Genomic DNA, 19,531 nt, shown 5'->3' with positions numbered 1-19,531 from the left:
AATGCAAGGAGAAGAGTAGTTCAGCCAGGCAGAGAGGTTGCCCATTAGGATGACAAGGCATAGTTTTATGCCTTTTTGGGAAGGGCAGAGGCTGAGGCATCTAATATAGTGATAATAGGTACTATTCTTATCTAACTAGATGGATACGATCTTATTTGATTGGGGTTTTACTTACTTTTATGTGTTAAAACAGTTTGCCTTGGGTTTTGATGTGACCTGTGATATACTTGATGCCCCTATCCATATTTCTAACCAAGTTGGAGAGTCTGTTGTAGTCACCGATGTCTATCATGTTTGTCTTGTTCTATTTATAGGTTTCCTTACTTGGGCTGACTTGGTAATTTTAGATATGACTGATTTTAACGTGATCTTAGGCATGATTTGGTTGTCCCCCTATTATGATGCTTAACTATAATACTAAGACTGTGACTCTAGAGATCCCAGGTAAGGAAAGGTTAGAGTGGGATGGGGTGTACAAGCCTAATCCAGCTAAGATTATGACCTTTCTCTTGACTATAAAAATAGTGGGGTAGGATTGTTTGGCATATTTGGCTCATATTCAGGATGTTGATGTAGAGTCTCCCTCTATTGAGTTTATTCTTTTGGTTTCTAAGTTTAAGGAAGTGTTTCCCACTGATTTGTCTAGTATGCCTCCGGATAGAGATAGAGATTTTTTTATTGACTTGGAACTGGGCACTCGCCCAATCTATATTCCTCCTTATCATATAGATCCAGCAGAATTAAGTGGGCTTAAAGATAAAATCCAAGAACTCCTTGATAAAGGTTTTACTTGACCTAGTGCTTCCCCGTGGGGTGCTCCAATCTTGTTTGTTAAGAAGAAGGATGGTAGTATAAGGATATGTATAGATTATCGGCAGCTGAATAGGGTCATCATTCGAAATAAGTACCCATTTCCTCGCAGAGATGATCTCTTTGACCAGTTATAAGGTGCGACAACCTTTTCAAAAATTGATCAAAGTTCTAGGTACCATAAGCTAAGATTAAACCTGAGGATATACCAAAATGGTATTTAGAACTCGGTATGGGCACTATGAGTTGCGAGAAATATTGTTTGGGCTGACAATGCACCTGCAGCCTTTATGAGTTTGATGAATAGGGTGTTCAAGTCATTCCTAGATTCTTGTGTAATTATGTTTATAGATGATATTCTAGTCTATTCGAAGAGTAAGAAAAAACATGCATACCATCTTTGTATTGTTTTGGGTGTCTTGGGGAAACAAAACTTGTATGTAAAATTTTCTAAGTGTGAATTTTTTCTATCTTTAGTTGCCTTTTTGGGACATGTGGTTTCAAAAAAGGGGTAATGTTAGATCCTCAAAAGATTGAAGCTGTCAAGAACTAGAGTTGACCTAGCTCTATGACTAAAGTTAGAAGTTTTGTAGGACTGACCAGCTAATATAGTTGGTTTGTGAAGAATTTTGCTTCGATCATCACCCATCCAACAAAGCTGATTCAAAAAAGGATGTCATTTGAGTGGACTGATAAATGTGAAGAGAGCTTCCAAAAGCTCAAAACTCTTCTGACCACGACACTTATTCTAACCCTACCAGTAAGGATTTCTTTGTTTATTGTGATGCTTCACATTCAGGCTTATGTGCTATATTGATGCAGGATAAAAATGTTATGGACTATGCATCGCAGTAATTTAAGATTCATGAGAGGAACTATCTGAAGAATGATTTGGAGTTGGCAGCAGTAGTTTTGCTCTAAAGATTTAGGGCACTACCTTTATGGTGTCAAGTATGAAGTGTGTACTGACTATCGCAGCCTACAACATGTGTTCACTAAGAAAGACTTGAACCTGAGATAGTGAAGGTGGATGGAGTTACTCAAGGATTATGATGTCACCATCCAGTATCGTCTAGGTAAGGCTAATATAGTGGCAAATACATTAAGCTTGAATTTGGTTAGTATGGGCAGTCTATCTTGTTTGGGTGCTTGTAAGTGACCCCTGACTAAAGATATTTAGGCCTTAGAGGCTAAGGTTATGAGGGTAGTCATCTTAAACAAGGGTGGGGTGTTGGCTAGTGTCAAGGTAAGGCCTACTTTTATTGAGAAAATCAAGGCCAAGCAATTTGAGGATGAAAACTTTAATAAGATTAGAGAAGACACTTTTTTGGGAAAGGCCTAGGATGCAACCCTTGATATATGTGGGGTGGTCAGTTTTAGAGGGAGGATTTGTGGTTCTCGAGTAAATGGCTTGATTCAGAAAGTGCTGACAGGGTCTCATGGTTTGTGGTACTCTATTCATCTAGGTGTGACCAAAATATATCAAGACTTGAAGCAGCTTTATTGGTGTCTGGCATGAAGAAAGACATAGATGAGTTTGTGGCTAAGTGTCAGAACTGTCAGCAAGTGAAGTATGAGCACCAAAGGCCTACAAGTTTACTTTAGAGAATGTCCATTCCTAAATAGAAGTGGGAAAGGATAGCCGTGGATTTTGTGGTAGGTCTTCCTAAGACCTTGGGAAAGTATGACTCCATTTGGGTTATGGTTGACAGATTGACTAATTCATCCCACTTTATTCCAGTCAGAGTAGACTATAATGCGTAGTAGTTGGCAAAGATTTATGTGACAGAGATAGTAAGGCTGCACGGTGTGCATCTTTCTATCATCTCAGATTTATGTAAGTTCTCTTACAATAAAAGCTATCACTCTAGCATTTATATGACACCATTCAAAGAACTATATAGGAGAGGATGTAGATCATCCATAGGGTGGTTTAAGACTGGAGGTGTGAAGCCTTTGGGGGTTGGCTTCGTAAAGGATGCTTAGGATAAGGTAAGAAGCATCCAAGCTAAGCTCATAGCATCCCAGAGTCAACAGAAGGATTATACAGATAGCAAGGTAAGGGACATGACATTTTCAGATGGTGAAAAAGTCACCCATTAAGGGGGTGATGAAATTTGGCAAGAAGGGCAAGCTTAGTCCTCGCTATATTGGCCCTTTTGAGATCCTTGACTATGTAGAGCCAGTGGATTATAGGTTGGATTTACCACCTAGGCTATCTTGGAGTCCATCCAATTTTCTATGTGTCCATGTTGAATAAGTATCTTGGGGATGGAGATTATATCATCAAGTGGGACTCATTCTTGTTAGACAAGGATCTTCAGTATGAGGAAGAACCAATTACAATTCTAGATTGTGATGTTCGAAAGTTGAGGACCAAGGAGATTAAATCAATCAAAATTCAATGGAAGCATTATTTGGTGGAGAAAGCTACTTGGGAAACTGAGAAGAACATGTGAGGCAAGTATCCCTAGTTATTTGATGATTAACGTACTATTCCATTTTTTCCTTAGCCCAGTATTTTCTAGTTTTGTCACTTGGGGACGAGTGATGGGTAAATTGATATCTATTGTAATGACTTGTTCCCATCATTAAGGATAAACCAATGGGAAAGGAATTTGGGCCGCCAGAAAACTTCTGAGTAGTGACTTGGGAATTTTGAGCCTAAGCCGAACTTGGACAAAATCTAAGTCAGGAGAGGTCTAGGATAATACGGTAATGGATGGAGGATTTAATTTTTAGGTTGATCATTTGAGTTGATAACCAAGATGATAAGGAGCCTATTAAGCTTTACGGAATCGAATTCGAATGAGTAGAACTACCATAATTGATCTTGGAATGAATGGTTGATATTAGAACGTTATGGGTTGAGAGTGTGTTGCAAAATGGGAACTTGGGATTGAAATCCCAATTTTTTTTATCTCTGTGCAACCCGCCAGTGCGGGGTCGCTGAGGTGGGCCAATCCCAATTAAAAAATTGGAAAAGTCTTAAAAATGTTATTTTCTGCAAAACATCCTTCTTGAGAGCTAGAGGTGACTTAGGGAAGTTTCTCATCATTTTTCCATGAATTGTCATGCCAAAGGTAAGTTAATTACCTCCTAATCTGTATTTTGATTTTTAGAACCTAGAATCATGGTTAATTATCCTTGGGGGAGGGTTTGGGCTTGAAATTAATGATGAAAAAAGCCCTACTTGGGTGTTAGGATCATTTACTTGTCTAACGGTTAGTACTACGATATAATCCAGGTACATTAAGCCATTTTATTGATTCTTTGCATATGTGTAATTGTTTTTAGACCAAGAACAAGCTGAAAGACTTCGGAAAGGGAAAGCTCTAACTGTTTAGAGTTTCTCAAGCTTGGTTTCGAGGTAGGTGATGGTTTGTTTTTCCATCTATGTCATATTTTCTGTTAACTGCTCCATTGTATGCATATATGTATGTGAATAGGGAAAGATGAAATGACTGGTTATGATCAATTACATGCAATGAACCTGTTACTTGATAGTAGTAATTCTATGAGACTATTCATTGTGATTGTGATTGTATTTGTGGTTGTAATTGGAAAAGTCTCAAAAATGTTATTTTCTGCAAAACATCATTCTTGAGAGCTAGAGGTGACTTAGAAAAGTTTCTCATCATTTTTCCATGAACTCTCGTGCCAAAGGTAAGTTAATTACTCCTCTAATTTGTATTTTGATTCTTAGAACCTAGAATCGTGGTTAATTATCCTTAGGGGAGGGTTTGGGCTTGGAATTAATGGTGGAAAAAGCCCTACTTGGGTGTTAGGATCATTTACTTGTCTAAGGGTTAGTACTATGATATAATCCAGGTACATTAGGCCATTTTATTGATCCTTTGTATATGTGTAATTGTTTTTAGACCAAGAACAGGCTGAAAGACTTTGGAAAGGGAAATCTCTAATTGTTTAGAGTTTCTCAAGCTTGGTTTCGAGGTAGGTGATAGTTTGTTTTCCCATCTATGTCATATTTGTCCCGTTAACTGCTCCATTGTATGCATGTATGTATGTGAATAGGGAAAGATGAAATGAACCAAATGAAATTACTGTTTAAGATCAATTGCATGCAATAAACCTGTTACTTGATAGTAGTAATTTTATGAGACTATTCATTGTGATTGTGATTGTATTTGTGGTTGATTGGATCGGATGTCATGTTCTGACACATAATTGGATATGGCATCACTTTCTAACACAATATTGGACTGAGTGGCATATTCCAACACATTATTAGATTGTGTGTCACATTCCAACATACTAACCGTTTGAGTGTGGGTTCCATGAGAGAGCCATTCTTTGACTGTGGCATTGAAATTGAGACTGCTAAACTATGTATATGTATATGTATATGTACTATTTATGAAATGATAAGTGGTAAAGTATTATGTATATGTGTGCTTACTGTGTTGTGGTTACCTATTTATATTTTACATACTGGGATAGCCATGTGATCCTATCAATACACCATTGTTTGTATACTGATACTACACTTTCTCTTCCTTTGTTGAGTACAGGGCATTTTTAGGCGGCTGTTGAGAGACCTCATGTAATACCCCGTATAGTTTTAACTTAGATTATTTTGTGAAACAAGAGAAAAATTATGAAAACTGGATACAGAGAGCAAGTCCGCGATGAGGTATTCTTTGATTCGAGAAAATGTTTAGACAGTAGAGTCCGCGATGTACCCACATCACAGAGTTCTGAAAATAGAATTTGGGTAGAAGGTCCGCGTCGCAGATCTACGGAGTGATTTTCATCCAAATTCAATTTATACGTAGGGGCACTTTAGACTTTTCTTTACCTATTAGTTAATGAACCTGGGTATTTTTAGGACTAAATTCGACCCTATTAACTAACCTAAAACCCTATTCTCCCTCATTCTTTTACAATTCATCTATTTCAAATAATTCTCTCAAGATCTTCATCAAAAATTCAATTTTTCTTCAAGTTTCTTCTTGTTTCTTATTCAACGTATGTGGGCATTCATCCAAGGGTACCTTTCACCCATGGAGTCCAACAAATTCTCAACTTTTCAATCAATTCAAGTATGTATTCTTATGAGTTTGATGATCTCAACTTCAATTACGTGAATTATGATTTATGAATCTATTTCAATATGAATTAATGATTACTATATGGAATTGAAGAGTTTTCTATGATTTTCCTAGATTACTCTTTAGGGAGAATGACATGGATAATGAGTATTTTCAATTATACTTCCAATTCATATTATTTTAATGATTTATGTATGGTTTGATATAAATTATATGATTATGCATGTTTTCAATTCAATTTCATGATTTTTAAGTCAATTAATTGTGAACCTATGTTTTTACCTTAATTTCAAGTATAAGTCATGATCATGGAATTTCAAGTGTTCAGCAAGTTTAATGAAAGGGTGAATTAAGACCGTAATGATACTCTTTATAAAATAAGATTCGTAATAATGGAAGGCCTACACCCACATTACGTGAAATCGCATGATAATGAGCTATTTCTATGAACAAGTTTTTTTTATGAATTTGATTGGTAGTTTGATTGTCTTTGCACAAGATAAGTTTATGATTTCTAAACAAGTATGATTATGTTTTATGAAAAACTTATGATTTATGATAAGTATGATTTATGATGATAATATGTATTTCGTGGGATGTTGACTTAGCATCGAGAGGACTTTGAGGTGGGACTCGACCCAAGGGGTCCTTAGTAGCAATCTCTAGTCCCTTAACTACCTCGCCACTATAGGTTTTCCTTTATATCCTAGATAGTGGATCCAAATATATCTCATTTTCATATTATACGGAGTATACCTTGGCAAGTAGCATCTCTCTTCTCGATATGGGAGTTACATTCAGATTCTATGTTATAGCTCACATGGTCTTAAATGTCGGTTATGGCTATATCTCACATATGTATGGTCCCTTATGGTGATTTACTTGACTAATCCTAGCCTTTAATTTTATATGATACTCTTATGGTTTATTGTGCATTGGCTCTTCTTATGTCTACTTATGATTTTACTATCCCTTCTATCATGCTATTTAAAATGGTCATTTGCACAATATGATTTTATTATGCATTACATTGCCTATATATTTAGTATATTTAAATATACTAAGCATACTTTATTGCCTACATTATATCACAATGTACAGACAGATGCTCCAGCCTCTTCTTGTGGCTAGTTGGTGACTTATCAAAGATTGTGTGGTGAGTCCTCATGCTTCAAGAGGAAACTGGGTCTATCTTTCCTTTTCGTGTCATTCTTAGACTATGTTGGTCAATTAAAACTATTCCATGTTATGTCATTACCTTTCTTTGAGGGTGAGCTAGGATATGTCCTAGTCCCCACCTATGATAGTTCATGTAGAGGCATGTTAGATGTGTGTATGGAGTCTATGTTGTTTTGCTTCATTCTATCTATGCTATGTTCTTGGATTTCTTATGAGTTTCCACTTATTATTACCTTTTGTATGCTTATGATATGCTAAGAGGTTTGGTTAGATTTTTTTCGAGAATCCTAATCATCGTGTCACACCTAGGGCCTAGCTTGGTTCGTGACACCTCAATTAGGAGATCATTGATTGCAAACATCATGGATGATCCATCTCTTTCATTCTTCCATGAATTTTTCTCAGTCTTGGTCCCTCTTTTCAGAACTTAGACTTTTCAGACTCTTATTTATTTTATAGTTTTCGGGGTTGCATCCCCTTTTTTTTAGACTTGTTGTTTAAGTAGAGTTTTAGTACATTGACTTTCGGGTTCTAGGAGTATTTTCCGTATGTTTTAGTTTCATTGTTTGAGTTATTGGAACTCAACACTTATTTAATCTTTTAAACATGCTTCTGTATCTTTAAATGTTTTGTCTCTTTAAGTTTGTTAAGTTTAGCGTATAGTATCGATTCTCCCACTGGAGAGTTAGTATGGGTGCCAATCACGGCGGGTTAGGGTCGTGACAATTTACTTATAATTACAAGTATGATTGTATTTTGTTGTGATTGTAATTGTATGACTATCGATAAGCTCGGATACCGTACTTGATACAGGATATTTCTTGGTTGGATCGGGTACCATGCGTGGTACATATTATTGGTTGGCTTGGATACTACATATGGTATGGGATATCTTTTGATTGACTCGAGTACCACACCTAGTATAGGGTACTATTTGGTTGGCTCAGGTACCACGCCTAGTATTGGTTACTATACAGTTAGCTCAGGTACAATGCATGTAAATGTTTGATTGACTTGTGTGTTTTGGTTCCACTAAGTGGATTGGGTTTACTTATATTGTTGTATTTATTCTATGGTGGTCCATAAGTGGTGGAGTGGTTGTGTTTAATGCAGTGGTGGTTCTAGTGTAGACCAGGTTTGCATGTTAAACACTGTAGATGATGCCTTAGGAATCTTTGGTGGTCTGGGTTACTTGAAGGAAAACAGGTTTGGGTGATTGTTTATGATTTCGGGCATGTCTTGGGTGGTTGTTAAGTTAGGATATTGACTGGGAGCTTTGCTCATTCAGTAGCTTATGCAGTAATGTTAGTCTGGGTGGTCTGAGACATACATGATAAGGGGGATTGGGTTAAGGTGATTTACTAAGATTGTCAAGGGCTAGGTGTTGGCATGAGTGATTGAGGGAGAGTATTAGACCAACTAATAGAGTTTGTAGTGGATTTGGATTCGGGAATAACATAAGAGGAATTCTAGAGTTGGTAGCAGAAGGAGGTTGGGTGACTTAAGAGAGAGTGTATGAGTTCCAAGGTAGTATTATTTGATAGTAAGGGTGGTTGATTTAAGGATCGGGTTCATAATTATATCTCCAAGTTCCATGTTTTTTGATTATTTGCATGATATTATATGGTGAATTCGGATTGATCGATAATGCCGACTAGTACATTTGTTTGTAATGATACTATTCTTATTATGCCACTTGCCATAGTCTGGTTGCAGGATAAGTGATGTTTCACAGGTGAAGACGGAGATGATCTCCAATAACTTCTATGTTTCTTTCCTTATGGTGGGAGATGTGTCTTATATTTTGAACCTTGTAATCTCTTAAAAGCTCTTGTACCTGTTTAGACTAGTTTCTTGGGGAGGGTTCAGTGCCATTGACAAAAATACTATATTTTAACTAAGTTTGAGCATTTTTGTATTTATAACAGGGTGTTTAGCTTATATTTTGTTCATTTCTGCATTTTATGTTCCAGTTTGGTGGTAAGGCTTCTCCTCTATAGATATTAGAGTAGATGTTCTCACGGTTCAGTAGGTTAGGTCGTGACAATTATACATTTATATTCATATGATTTTTCTATTGAAAGGCAAATACGAAATATAATTCAATAGTTATAAAGCCCTTACAGAGTTAGACATTTGTATTTGCATCAAATTTTGTATTTTGTATTCTTATGTATTTTATTGAAAGATAAGTACCAAATATGTATTTGTACTCATATAAGTTTGATTTGAATGATAAGTATAAAATGCATTCCGCATATGTATATCTTTTAACAGTTAGAATTTTTGTATTTGCTTGTATCTGAATTCAATTGGTAGATAATTGTGATCATATTCATTTTGTATTTAGGTATACAAAGGAACTTGACAATTTTTACGAACAAAATTGAATACACCAATGCACTTGACTCAAATGAAAATAATTAAATCACACACAAATGAATACAACACGAGATTCTAATGCATTCGGAATACAATGAAACTTGACAATTTTTATGAACAAAAATGAATACAACAACTTGCTTGACTCAAATGAAAATAATTAAATATAAGAAAATTTAGCATTTTTTTGCATACAAATGACCATAATGAATAAAATAAGACATTTGAATACACACATATTAGTATTGAATATAAGAAAAATTTTCAATATTTATGATCACATATGAATAACAACACGTTAAAATAAAAATGAATATAATTAGATACAAGAAATTTGGAAGCATTTGAATACAAATTACTCATAATGAATACAACGATGACTCATAATGAATACTAGAAATTTGACAGCATTTGAATAAAACGATGACTCATAATAAATACTAGAAATTTGATAGCATTTGAATACAAATGACTCATAATGAATACAACAAATTTGGCAGATTTTGTACTTGATTTTGAATTCTCCATAATAACGATGAATCACACACACTTGAGAGTCCAATTAGAAACATGAGTATTTTTAGGGACTATTTATTTTAATTTACCATATCAGAAACGATGAATCATACACTTGAGAGTCCAATTTAAAGGAGTATTTTTACGGAGTGATTTATTCTAATTTACCATATCAGAAAAGATATCTTCCATCTTTTACTCAATTTAGCTAAGTTGTACTTGTATTTCTGTAAGAAAATCACGAAAACAATACAATGGATACAACATATAGCAAATAAAAAATGTAGCTGTGGATTGTAAATACTGAAATTGTAGATAGGGAGTCTTAATTAAGGCCTAATGTTAGCTATTTGTGAAAATTTTCGTTTCATATATCACTAAAATGACAACAATAACATGAATGAATAATGATCAACAAACTTATAACTAGGAGATGCTATTGAAGTAAAATATGACAAATCAGGTGATGGAAGATATAAAAAACTATTGCAAGCTGAATTAACATTCTAAGGATGCCCATCATTCTCGTCTCTAGCATTGCTGTCATTAGCACCGATTTCATTTGCAAGATTTTCCCTAAGTTGTATGTTCCTTTGGTCAAGTTCAGCCCTCCTTACAACCAATAACTTTTGTAAACATTTAATGTCGCTTACATCAAACTCATCGAACCTTTTTCTTCCCTCAACAAGTTGGTTGAAGAGGTTCACCATTTTCTTCTCCTTGGCTATTTGCTCTAATTTTCTGATATCTTTTTCCGGATCATTCACTATAGCTTGCAGATAGGCTCCATGTTCAACTAACTTGTATTGTCCTTGCTTCTTTGGGCAAGCTAAATAATTATTAACTATGACATTAGCCTCAGTTAATGACGGCCAACCAAAAATATCAGTTTCTCCTGGAGTAAAAGAAATTATACTAACTTTTGCATCACATAGAATAGTCAATTCATATGCTTTCTTACACAATGATGCTAATCTTTCTGGTATAATTTTTTTTCTCTTTCCCTCATCAAGATTTCTTGTGGTCCAACATACCTCCTTTCCAGTCATATTTTAGTACACAAAAAGTAAAAGAGTAGAATATATAAGTGAGTGTCTATCTCTAGATATAAAATAAGAGTTTTTAACTTATATTTATAGATGTCTGATAGGACCACATAATTAAATAGTTGAAAGTTGATTGAGATAATCTAACCAAATTTAGAAATAAATTAATTGCACAATCTGGTCTTTTAGATATTTATTAATTATTACCTATATAGATGTAGTTAAAATCCTAAAAGTCAATATTGAAGTTGGAGTTTAAATAATTATACTTCCATTTTTAAATGAGTTTATGGAAGGTTAATATTGTTGAAATTTACTTTCCTTCTACTCTATGACCTACATTAATGGTAGAATATTTTCACTTTCTCCTTTTTAGTCTAAATATATTCTATAGTATTTAGTTTCCTTTCAAATCTAGGATTTACATTAATTGTAAAATATTTAGTTTCTGTTTTTTTAGGTTTGTGTCTATAAGGAAAATAACATATTATTTTTATTTTCCTCTCTTTAATTGCTTATAACTATTTATGTACTCTTCTATTTGAATCAATACAAGTAGGAATATACAGACCAAACTGAACTGGAGAACCAAATCAACCCAACTTGTGGTTTGATTTGGTTGGTTAGTAGCTATAAGGAAAATAACATATTGTTTTTATTTTCCTCTCTTTAATTGCTAATAAATATTTATGTACTCTTCCATTTGAATCAATGCAAGTAGGGGTATACAGGTCAAACTGAATTGGCGAATCAAGTCAAATCGACCATATTTAGTTTGACTTGGTATTAATAGAAAAAAGTCAAACTGAATTCAAACCAAATCGACATAATATATTTATAATTTCAATTTTTTTATACACAAAAATATTTAATATAATCTACTTTATAAGTATTTTTTATGGCTTTCAATGTTTAAATATATTATTTCATATTTAGGCTTATAATATGACTTAAAATTTTGATATGTGTTGTGTTTTTCGTGAGTTTTTGATATATTTTTCTAACACAATGTCTTGAAAATGTCATTGTATAATTAGTTTTTCTGATTTTATTTATTCAAGTGTCTTGGAGATGTCATTAACAATATAATTACTCACTAATGTGACAATGTTTAATGACCCTCCGGGCCATTTCTTTGTAAATGTCTTCTTCTCATCGTTTAGAGTGTTTCTATAGCATTCCAAGTTGTTTATGACTTCATGGCACTAATTGTTCAGTCGCCTAGTCGTTCGTTTGAGGTTTACGCCCGTTTTCCTGATTTGGAGCTTTTTAAACTTGAATAGTTGACTTAGATCAAAACGTTAGGTAACGACCTCAAAATAAAATTATAATGGTTTCATCAGCTCTGGAATGGTCATTTTAAGTTAGTAGCATAATCGGCACAAGTCCCGAGGCTTTTGGTTCGAGTTTGAACCATTAGGCATTTTAGCCTTTAGCTTTGACCTAAGTTTGATCTTGGCCAATATTCTTGTTAAACGTATTCAAATGAGAATTTCGTCAACACAGTTAGCTTTGAAATATTGAGTTCGGTCTAGAAGGACCTTTTATTCCGGTCCCGAGGCTTCCTGTATGAGTTTGAGCACTTATACAAGATGTTGGAAAGCTTAAAGGCCCTGAGTTGACTATGGTCAACGTTCAGAGAATTACTTGTCGTATGACAATTTTGTCAGCTCCATTATATCCAGAATGCTGATTTGGTTTAGTAGAGTGCTTGGCTAGAGTCCCAAGACCTTGGGTTGCGATTTGGATGTTTAGGTGAAAAGTTGAGTTTTAGTCCTAAAGAGGTCCCGAAGGGGTATTTATCGTAAAAATATTTTCTCAAAAATTCAATGATTCAATTGGGTTCGAAATTTTGAATTTAGTGGGGTAGAATATCTGATTATTTTTATAGGTTCTCGAATTAATCCCGATGGTCTGTTCGGAGACTTAGAAAATTAGCAAAATTTGGTGTTGCTGGTGCAGGACTTTAGCGACGAAAAATAGGCTTTTAGCGATGGAAACTGACTTTTAGCGATGAGATTGCCGAGTTATAAATCTCAAATTTTTAGCATTCTTCCTCCTTTTCAAAATGCGATTGTGGGAGTGTCGTTAGTTCGGGCGACTCCTCACTTTTGTCTCAAAAGAGGAGTTTTTATTTAGATGGATCCATAAGTTTAGTTGTTTTCCTATACTTTGGCAAGATATAGGATGATTTTGGCAAAGTAGGCAAGACGTTGTATTATCACGAGGCTCATAGTGATGCTTGTATGTTAGAGAAACTCCCCAAGAAGTAAAGTTATTATTTTTAAATATATATATATATATATATATTACTTTACAAACATGAACTCCTATATTATTATATAATTTAAATAATAATATTTTAAAAAGAAGAAGAAAACTAATGTATTTAATCTTTTTAAGGGAAGTGACCATTCGCATATGCTGCTAATGTTTACTTACTGAATTTTATTTAAATTTAATTAATATTAAATAGTTTAAATGAAGATGTGTCTTTTACATTTTCGGGAATCCCAAAGGACTTTGCAAATGAACTGAAAATTTCACACAAACACACTTATTATTATTTCAAACTTAGTACAAGCCAAGGATGATTTTTAGAAGGGTAGGATTATTGTACATGAAGGGAAGGGGAATATGCTGGAGATTTTTAGCTTCTGGCTTCTCTCTATGCTCTCTTCACTTCTATGTGGACTTTCAAGGACAAGGATCCTAGAAATTTACAGGTTAATCCATAATCGTTGTTAAGAGATGAAGTAGCTAACCATATATTAAGGATAAAGTATTAGATAGTCGGATTCTAAGGGGGTTTTTAAGTTTGGTATATTTTTAACTTTTTCCTTTATTTGTTTTACCAATTTAATATCTTTTGTATTAAAACTTGTTTTATACATATTGTATGTAGGCTTGTAAACTTCATTACATATATTAATAAAGCTTATTTGGGATTTTTCTATATAATGATTATAAAATTTATATGCTCCGTCCATTTGTATAGCTGATATAGGTTATTTAAACATTTTTAATACTTTTGTTCATAATAAATTTTATTTATAAGACAACTTGTGCATCCTGTATCTACTAGTGCTAATGTTTCCATTTCTATGTCTTTAATTCCACTCTATAAGTGTCACGCCCCGAGAGGGTACCCTAAGCATGGCCGGCACTTAGAAACCATTTTTGGCTTCCAAGAGAACCACTTGGTCTCATTTCTTATTTATTCATCAGCGGAAGACATTAAGAATACTAATGTGGGCTTGTCATAATCAAAGGAAAAATAGATAATTCTTAGAAGAAGTAGTTTCTAAGGAGAACTACTCTGATTGCATCATCAGACTCTATCTATGAAGCCTCTAATACTCTTAGATGGTGCCAATGACATGTCCATGGCTACCTCAAAAGAAACATCACGCTTAACAATAATAAAAGGATAAGGAGTTCCTTCGAATACAAGAAGGACTCACCAAATAGCCGAAAAGAAATGATCTTCAACGATGCGCCTGTTGAGGATCTCTAACACCTGTATCTGCATCATAAAATGATGCAGGTCGAATGACGTCAGTACGTGGAATGTACGAGTATGTAAAATGGCAGGAAGGTAAGGACAGATATCAAGATACTCCTCTCAATAAAACTCAGCTCAGATCTCAACATTAATATGTAATGCAAGTTTAAAATATAATAATAAAAGTAATAGTAATGAGCAATGCTTACTTAGTTGGGAGTTTCTCTAACCGACAACCATCACTTATGAGCTAACGATGATACAACGAAGCGATGTCGTTGCCACATCCATCCAATACCTTGCCAGGGTAAAGGACATCACCATCTTGGATCCACTCATCAAAGTCCTCTTTTTGGGACTTAAGAGGCATAGCCTCCATCCTACGTTGGCTACGTAGTTCTGGGGTTTGAGTCAATTAAACTCTTACCCAACTCAATGCTCAATACTACTCCCAAAATATGTGCTCATATTAAACTCATCATCTAGTCTCATTGGACTTTAATTTAAATCATCAAACTCATCTCATTTCATGTTCATCAATCATTATACTTCCAAAAACATCATTTACATCTCATCAAAACATCTTGCTCAAAATATCATTTGCTCAAATTCATTCAAACTCAACTCTTTTGCTCTTTCAAAACTCAATAAAATACATATATATAGTATTAATTCATATAACTTTCTTTTTATCAATGAAAATAATAAAAAGCCAACATCTTTACTCAAAACATGTATACAAATATTTATGAACATCAAATCAATTAGGATTCATGGGAAAGTAGCCATGAATAATAATTCCAATAATATGAGAGATAACAATAATAATATTAATGCATAAATATATTAAACTAAATAGAAGAAGAATTAATTTATTTAGAATTCAAGATTTGGATAAAACTCAACTATAACTCAATTATAATGAATTTAAATATTGGGCGCATGGACGAACTCAATCCAATGCTATGAAAGCCTTACATACCTTAAATCCGAAGGTTTACTCCGAATTGGAACACTCTTGGACCCCTAGCCTTTTTTTCTCGCCGGAGCGTTTTGTGTACTATCCGGAGTATAAGAATCACCGGAGTAGTATTTTTATACTACTAAAACTAAAACTATATTTGAAAAGAAGTATATAGAGAAAAGAAATACTTAAGAAAGCTTGATGAATAAAATGAGGAAATAAGGTGGGTATTTATAGATGGGAAAGAGGGACCTAACAATAAATAAAATAATTATAAAGAAAAATCTGAAAATTTAATGGAATATATTGATGTCATGGATGATGTTAAATGGAGGACAATTTATGTCATGCATGATGTCAAATGTATCTAGATGTTTCCATGGTAGGTAAGATGAGTTCTTTTTAACAGAATACTCTTTTTTGAAGCTGCGTTTGAATAAGATAAATTCCTTATTAGGATTCGGTTTCTTCATAAGAATTGTAGATATGGAAATCTAGTTTTATATCATTCAAGAATCAACCAATTTGGAGCAACCTACAGTGAGATATGAATTTTCTTGTATAAACACTCAATTCCGTCACAGTACTATATCTTGCAAAGATTAATTTATTTGACCTACTTATACTCCGAATATTAAGATATGTTCTTCATGAAAGTTGTAGGTAATGATGTTGTGGTTATTAATAAATTTGAATCACCTAATTTTGACCAACCTATGAAAAGTTATGCCCAAAATACAGAGGCTGTATTATTTTCATCAAGAATTGAAATACCGACATACAACATTTTAGGGGTTGTTACAATAAGATTCCATAATTAACTCTTTACGATAAAAAAAATAGATTCACTAAAACATCTTGAATACTTAGATTTAAGAATAATCCTGAAAAGAAATACAGGGCCTTACATAAAACTAATACTATTAGGTGTAATTTCGCACAAGGCGAACACATATTACATTCCGATGATAAACATCACAATAATTTAGTAGACTTAATTATAAATTTTAGTGATAACATCCAGTTAAAAGACAAAGGAGTATTACGCCTCTTAGAAAACTTAGAAATTATTATAAATAAACAAAGTAAGATACAAAATAAATTAGAACAAAACTTTGATTTTTTTTCAAATCCCAATAACTAGAAGTTGATAGGAAGATTCAATATCTAAATACAAAATTCAACCTTGAAAAAATACCTACGAAAATAGAAATAGAAAAGTTAGTAAAAACTATTATTGAAAAACCTAAAGAATTAGAAATCAAAAACACCCAAGTAGTAACCAAAATTACCGAACAAATAGGACACATAACCACGGAAATTAGGAACTTAAAAGAAATAATTAAAAGACTAGAAGAAATCTCTTTTTCATGAGCGAAGAAGATATAAATTATAAGAAAACTCTAGAAAATGCAGCAAAATATCATTCAGATCCAATCTAATTTTCAGGACATATTTCGACTAGTATAACAAACAAAGTTATAGTAAAACAAAATAACACAATAATAGCTTTGCTAATAGAACTAAATATTAAAGTTGATAAATTGATCAAAGAAAAACAACCCAAACTGCAAGTATCTAATAATACAGAAATAGAGAAGCTAATTAGTCAATTAAAAAGAATAGAAATAATCCCACAAAAAACATAACAATTAGTTAAAGAATCACAACCATGGACTTTCTTTCACATGGACCAAGAAGGACAACCGAAGAAAATAGTTAAAGAGACAAACAAAAAGTAAGCTATTCAGATGACAGAATTGGTAATAATTTTATATCTAGAATTTTATCCCGAAGACACTCTAGTGAAGAACAAAATCAAGAATTAAATGAAATAATAGATGTAAACAAAGAATTTACAGATACTTCAACAAAATCAACTAAAACTATTAAACCCTAAGACATTTGTAACACTCCAAAATTTGTTGCTAAGATTCAGACAATTCTTCATATACGTATAGGATCGTACTTGACGACTTCAAATTGCATGCATGAGTTAGGATCAATTCCTAAGTAATTTAAGGATATTAGATGTGATTTAGGGTCATAAGGGATCCCTAAAACGTAGCCAAATCCAAATAATTTTTATCAACTAAGTTTCCGAATGAGTTTTGTATACGGGTCAACTTCAAATGACCATAACTTCTAGAATATTAATATTTAGGTGTCCCATGACCTATCAAATTAAATTCTTTGAATCCTCTTTCCAACACCACTGAGTTTGCCTCATTCCGAGTTCGGAGTAAAAAGTTATGACTATTTTACCAAAGTCTATCGATGCAGTAGTTTGGGGCTTGGCGTGGCGCGCTAGCAGAGCGCCCAAAACTAGATGCAATAGTTTGGGTGATGGTACAGCGTGCCACTATCGCATCTGCAGGCCCCTGGACCCTTTCTTTTAGATTTGTCTTGAGAGAAGGGCATTCTGGACCTTTCCCAAACATCCTATATCTAACCCACTACATTAGGGATCACCATTCCGCCCCATATCAGTTTCTAAGGAGTTTTTCTCTCCAAAAACGTTCAAGAACATTGAGAGCAAGGATTAGAGAAGAGAAAGAGGGCTAGAGTTCAAGTTCTAAGTTAATTCAAGAAGAGAGAAAGGTAAGGTTCCAATAGCATTCGTCAAGTTCTTCAAAGTCTTTCAAGAATCGAATTCTTCTAGGTATGTAAGGCTAACTAAAACATGGATTTGTGTTCTTCCATGTGCCCCATAGACGTGTTTGATAGAATTGTGAAAGACTTGAACCTTCCATGAATATTTTCTTAAAATTTTCCTAAACCCTAGAATATTTTTATATACTACTCATTGGTTGATGATCTTCATGACCTGAATTCTTGAACAATTACTTTTCATATTCTATTTCATGAACTATAACTACATATATTGAATATAAACAATTATGCATATGATAGAATTGTGAAAGACTTGAACCTTCCATGAATGTTTTCTTGAAATTTTCCTAAACCCTAGAATATTTTTACATACTATTAATTGGTTGATGATCTTGATGACTTGAATTTTTGAACAATTACTTTTCATATTCTATTTCATGAACTATAACTACATGTATTGACTGTAAATGATTATGCATATGTATTGATTAGAATGAAAAGCATAAATTGGGATAGCTATGAATGTGAATGGCATAAAATAGGAACATAACTTATTGTTGTCATAAAAGTATATCTAACTACTCTTGAAAGATGTGATTGGGATTGATTGGATAGTTTGATTGGTTGAGAGGTTTGATTGTGATAAAATTGATAAATTGATAAGGGTCCACATGAGACTTATCGATATGACTAAATTGAACTGATTGGATAGAGTTTTGTGAGTATTGAGTCTTGAGAGGAGTATCGAGTACCGAATTGTGTAAGAGTAAGTAATAACTCAAACCCAATAACTACATCGCTAAACGTAGGAGAGGATTGGACCGTTAAAGTTGGATGTTTCCTAAATTACTATCCTGACATAATAGGACTTGATTGATTATAGATCCATGATTGTTGATTTTCTCCTACCTGTAACGTCCCCTAAAAATATTGTATACGATGTTTCAATTCTCGCCTAAAAATGATACAGCCTCTGTATTGTAGGCATAACTTTTTATAGGGTTGTCCAAATTGGGTGATTCAAATTTCTGAGTAACCAAATGATCATTACCTACAACTTTTGCGAAGACCATATTTTAAGTTTCAGAGTTTAAGTAGGTCAAATAAATTAATTGTTGTAAGACAGAATGTTGTGATGGAAAGGAGTGTTTATAGAAAAAAATTATATCTTACTGTAGGATTATCCAAATTGGTTGATTCTTGAACTACATAAAACTATACTTCTATATCTACAATTCTTATGAAGAAACCAAATCCTAATAAGGAATTTATCCTATTCAAATGCAGCTCTGAATAGGAGTATTCTGTCAAAGATAACTCATTTCACCTACCATGGAAAGATCTAGATACATTTGACATCACTCATGACATAAATTATCCTCTATTTAACATCATCTATGACATCAATATATTCCATTAAATTTTCAGATTTTTCTTTATAATT

General features: G+C 33.5%; 1 protein-coding gene across 1 annotated transcript; it reads right to left on the bottom strand.

Moving 5' to 3' along the window:
* Positions 1-10,465: 10,465 nt before the first annotated feature.
* LOC129870267 (agamous-like MADS-box protein AGL5) lies at positions 10,466-11,008 on the bottom strand. Its single transcript, XM_055944991.1, has one exon. The coding sequence runs from the start codon at positions 11,006-11,008 to the stop codon at positions 10,466-10,468; it is 543 nt and encodes a 180-aa protein (XP_055800966.1).
* Between the last annotated feature and the right edge of the window lie 8,523 nt (positions 11,009-19,531).

The sequence above is a fragment of the Solanum dulcamara genome, chromosome 2 (genome assembly GCF_947179165.1).
Source record: "Solanum dulcamara chromosome 2, daSolDulc1.2, whole genome shotgun sequence".
NCBI classification, from domain to species: domain Eukaryota; kingdom Viridiplantae; phylum Streptophyta; class Magnoliopsida; order Solanales; family Solanaceae; genus Solanum; species Solanum dulcamara.
This window is presented reverse-complemented; position numbering and strand designations above follow the sequence as displayed.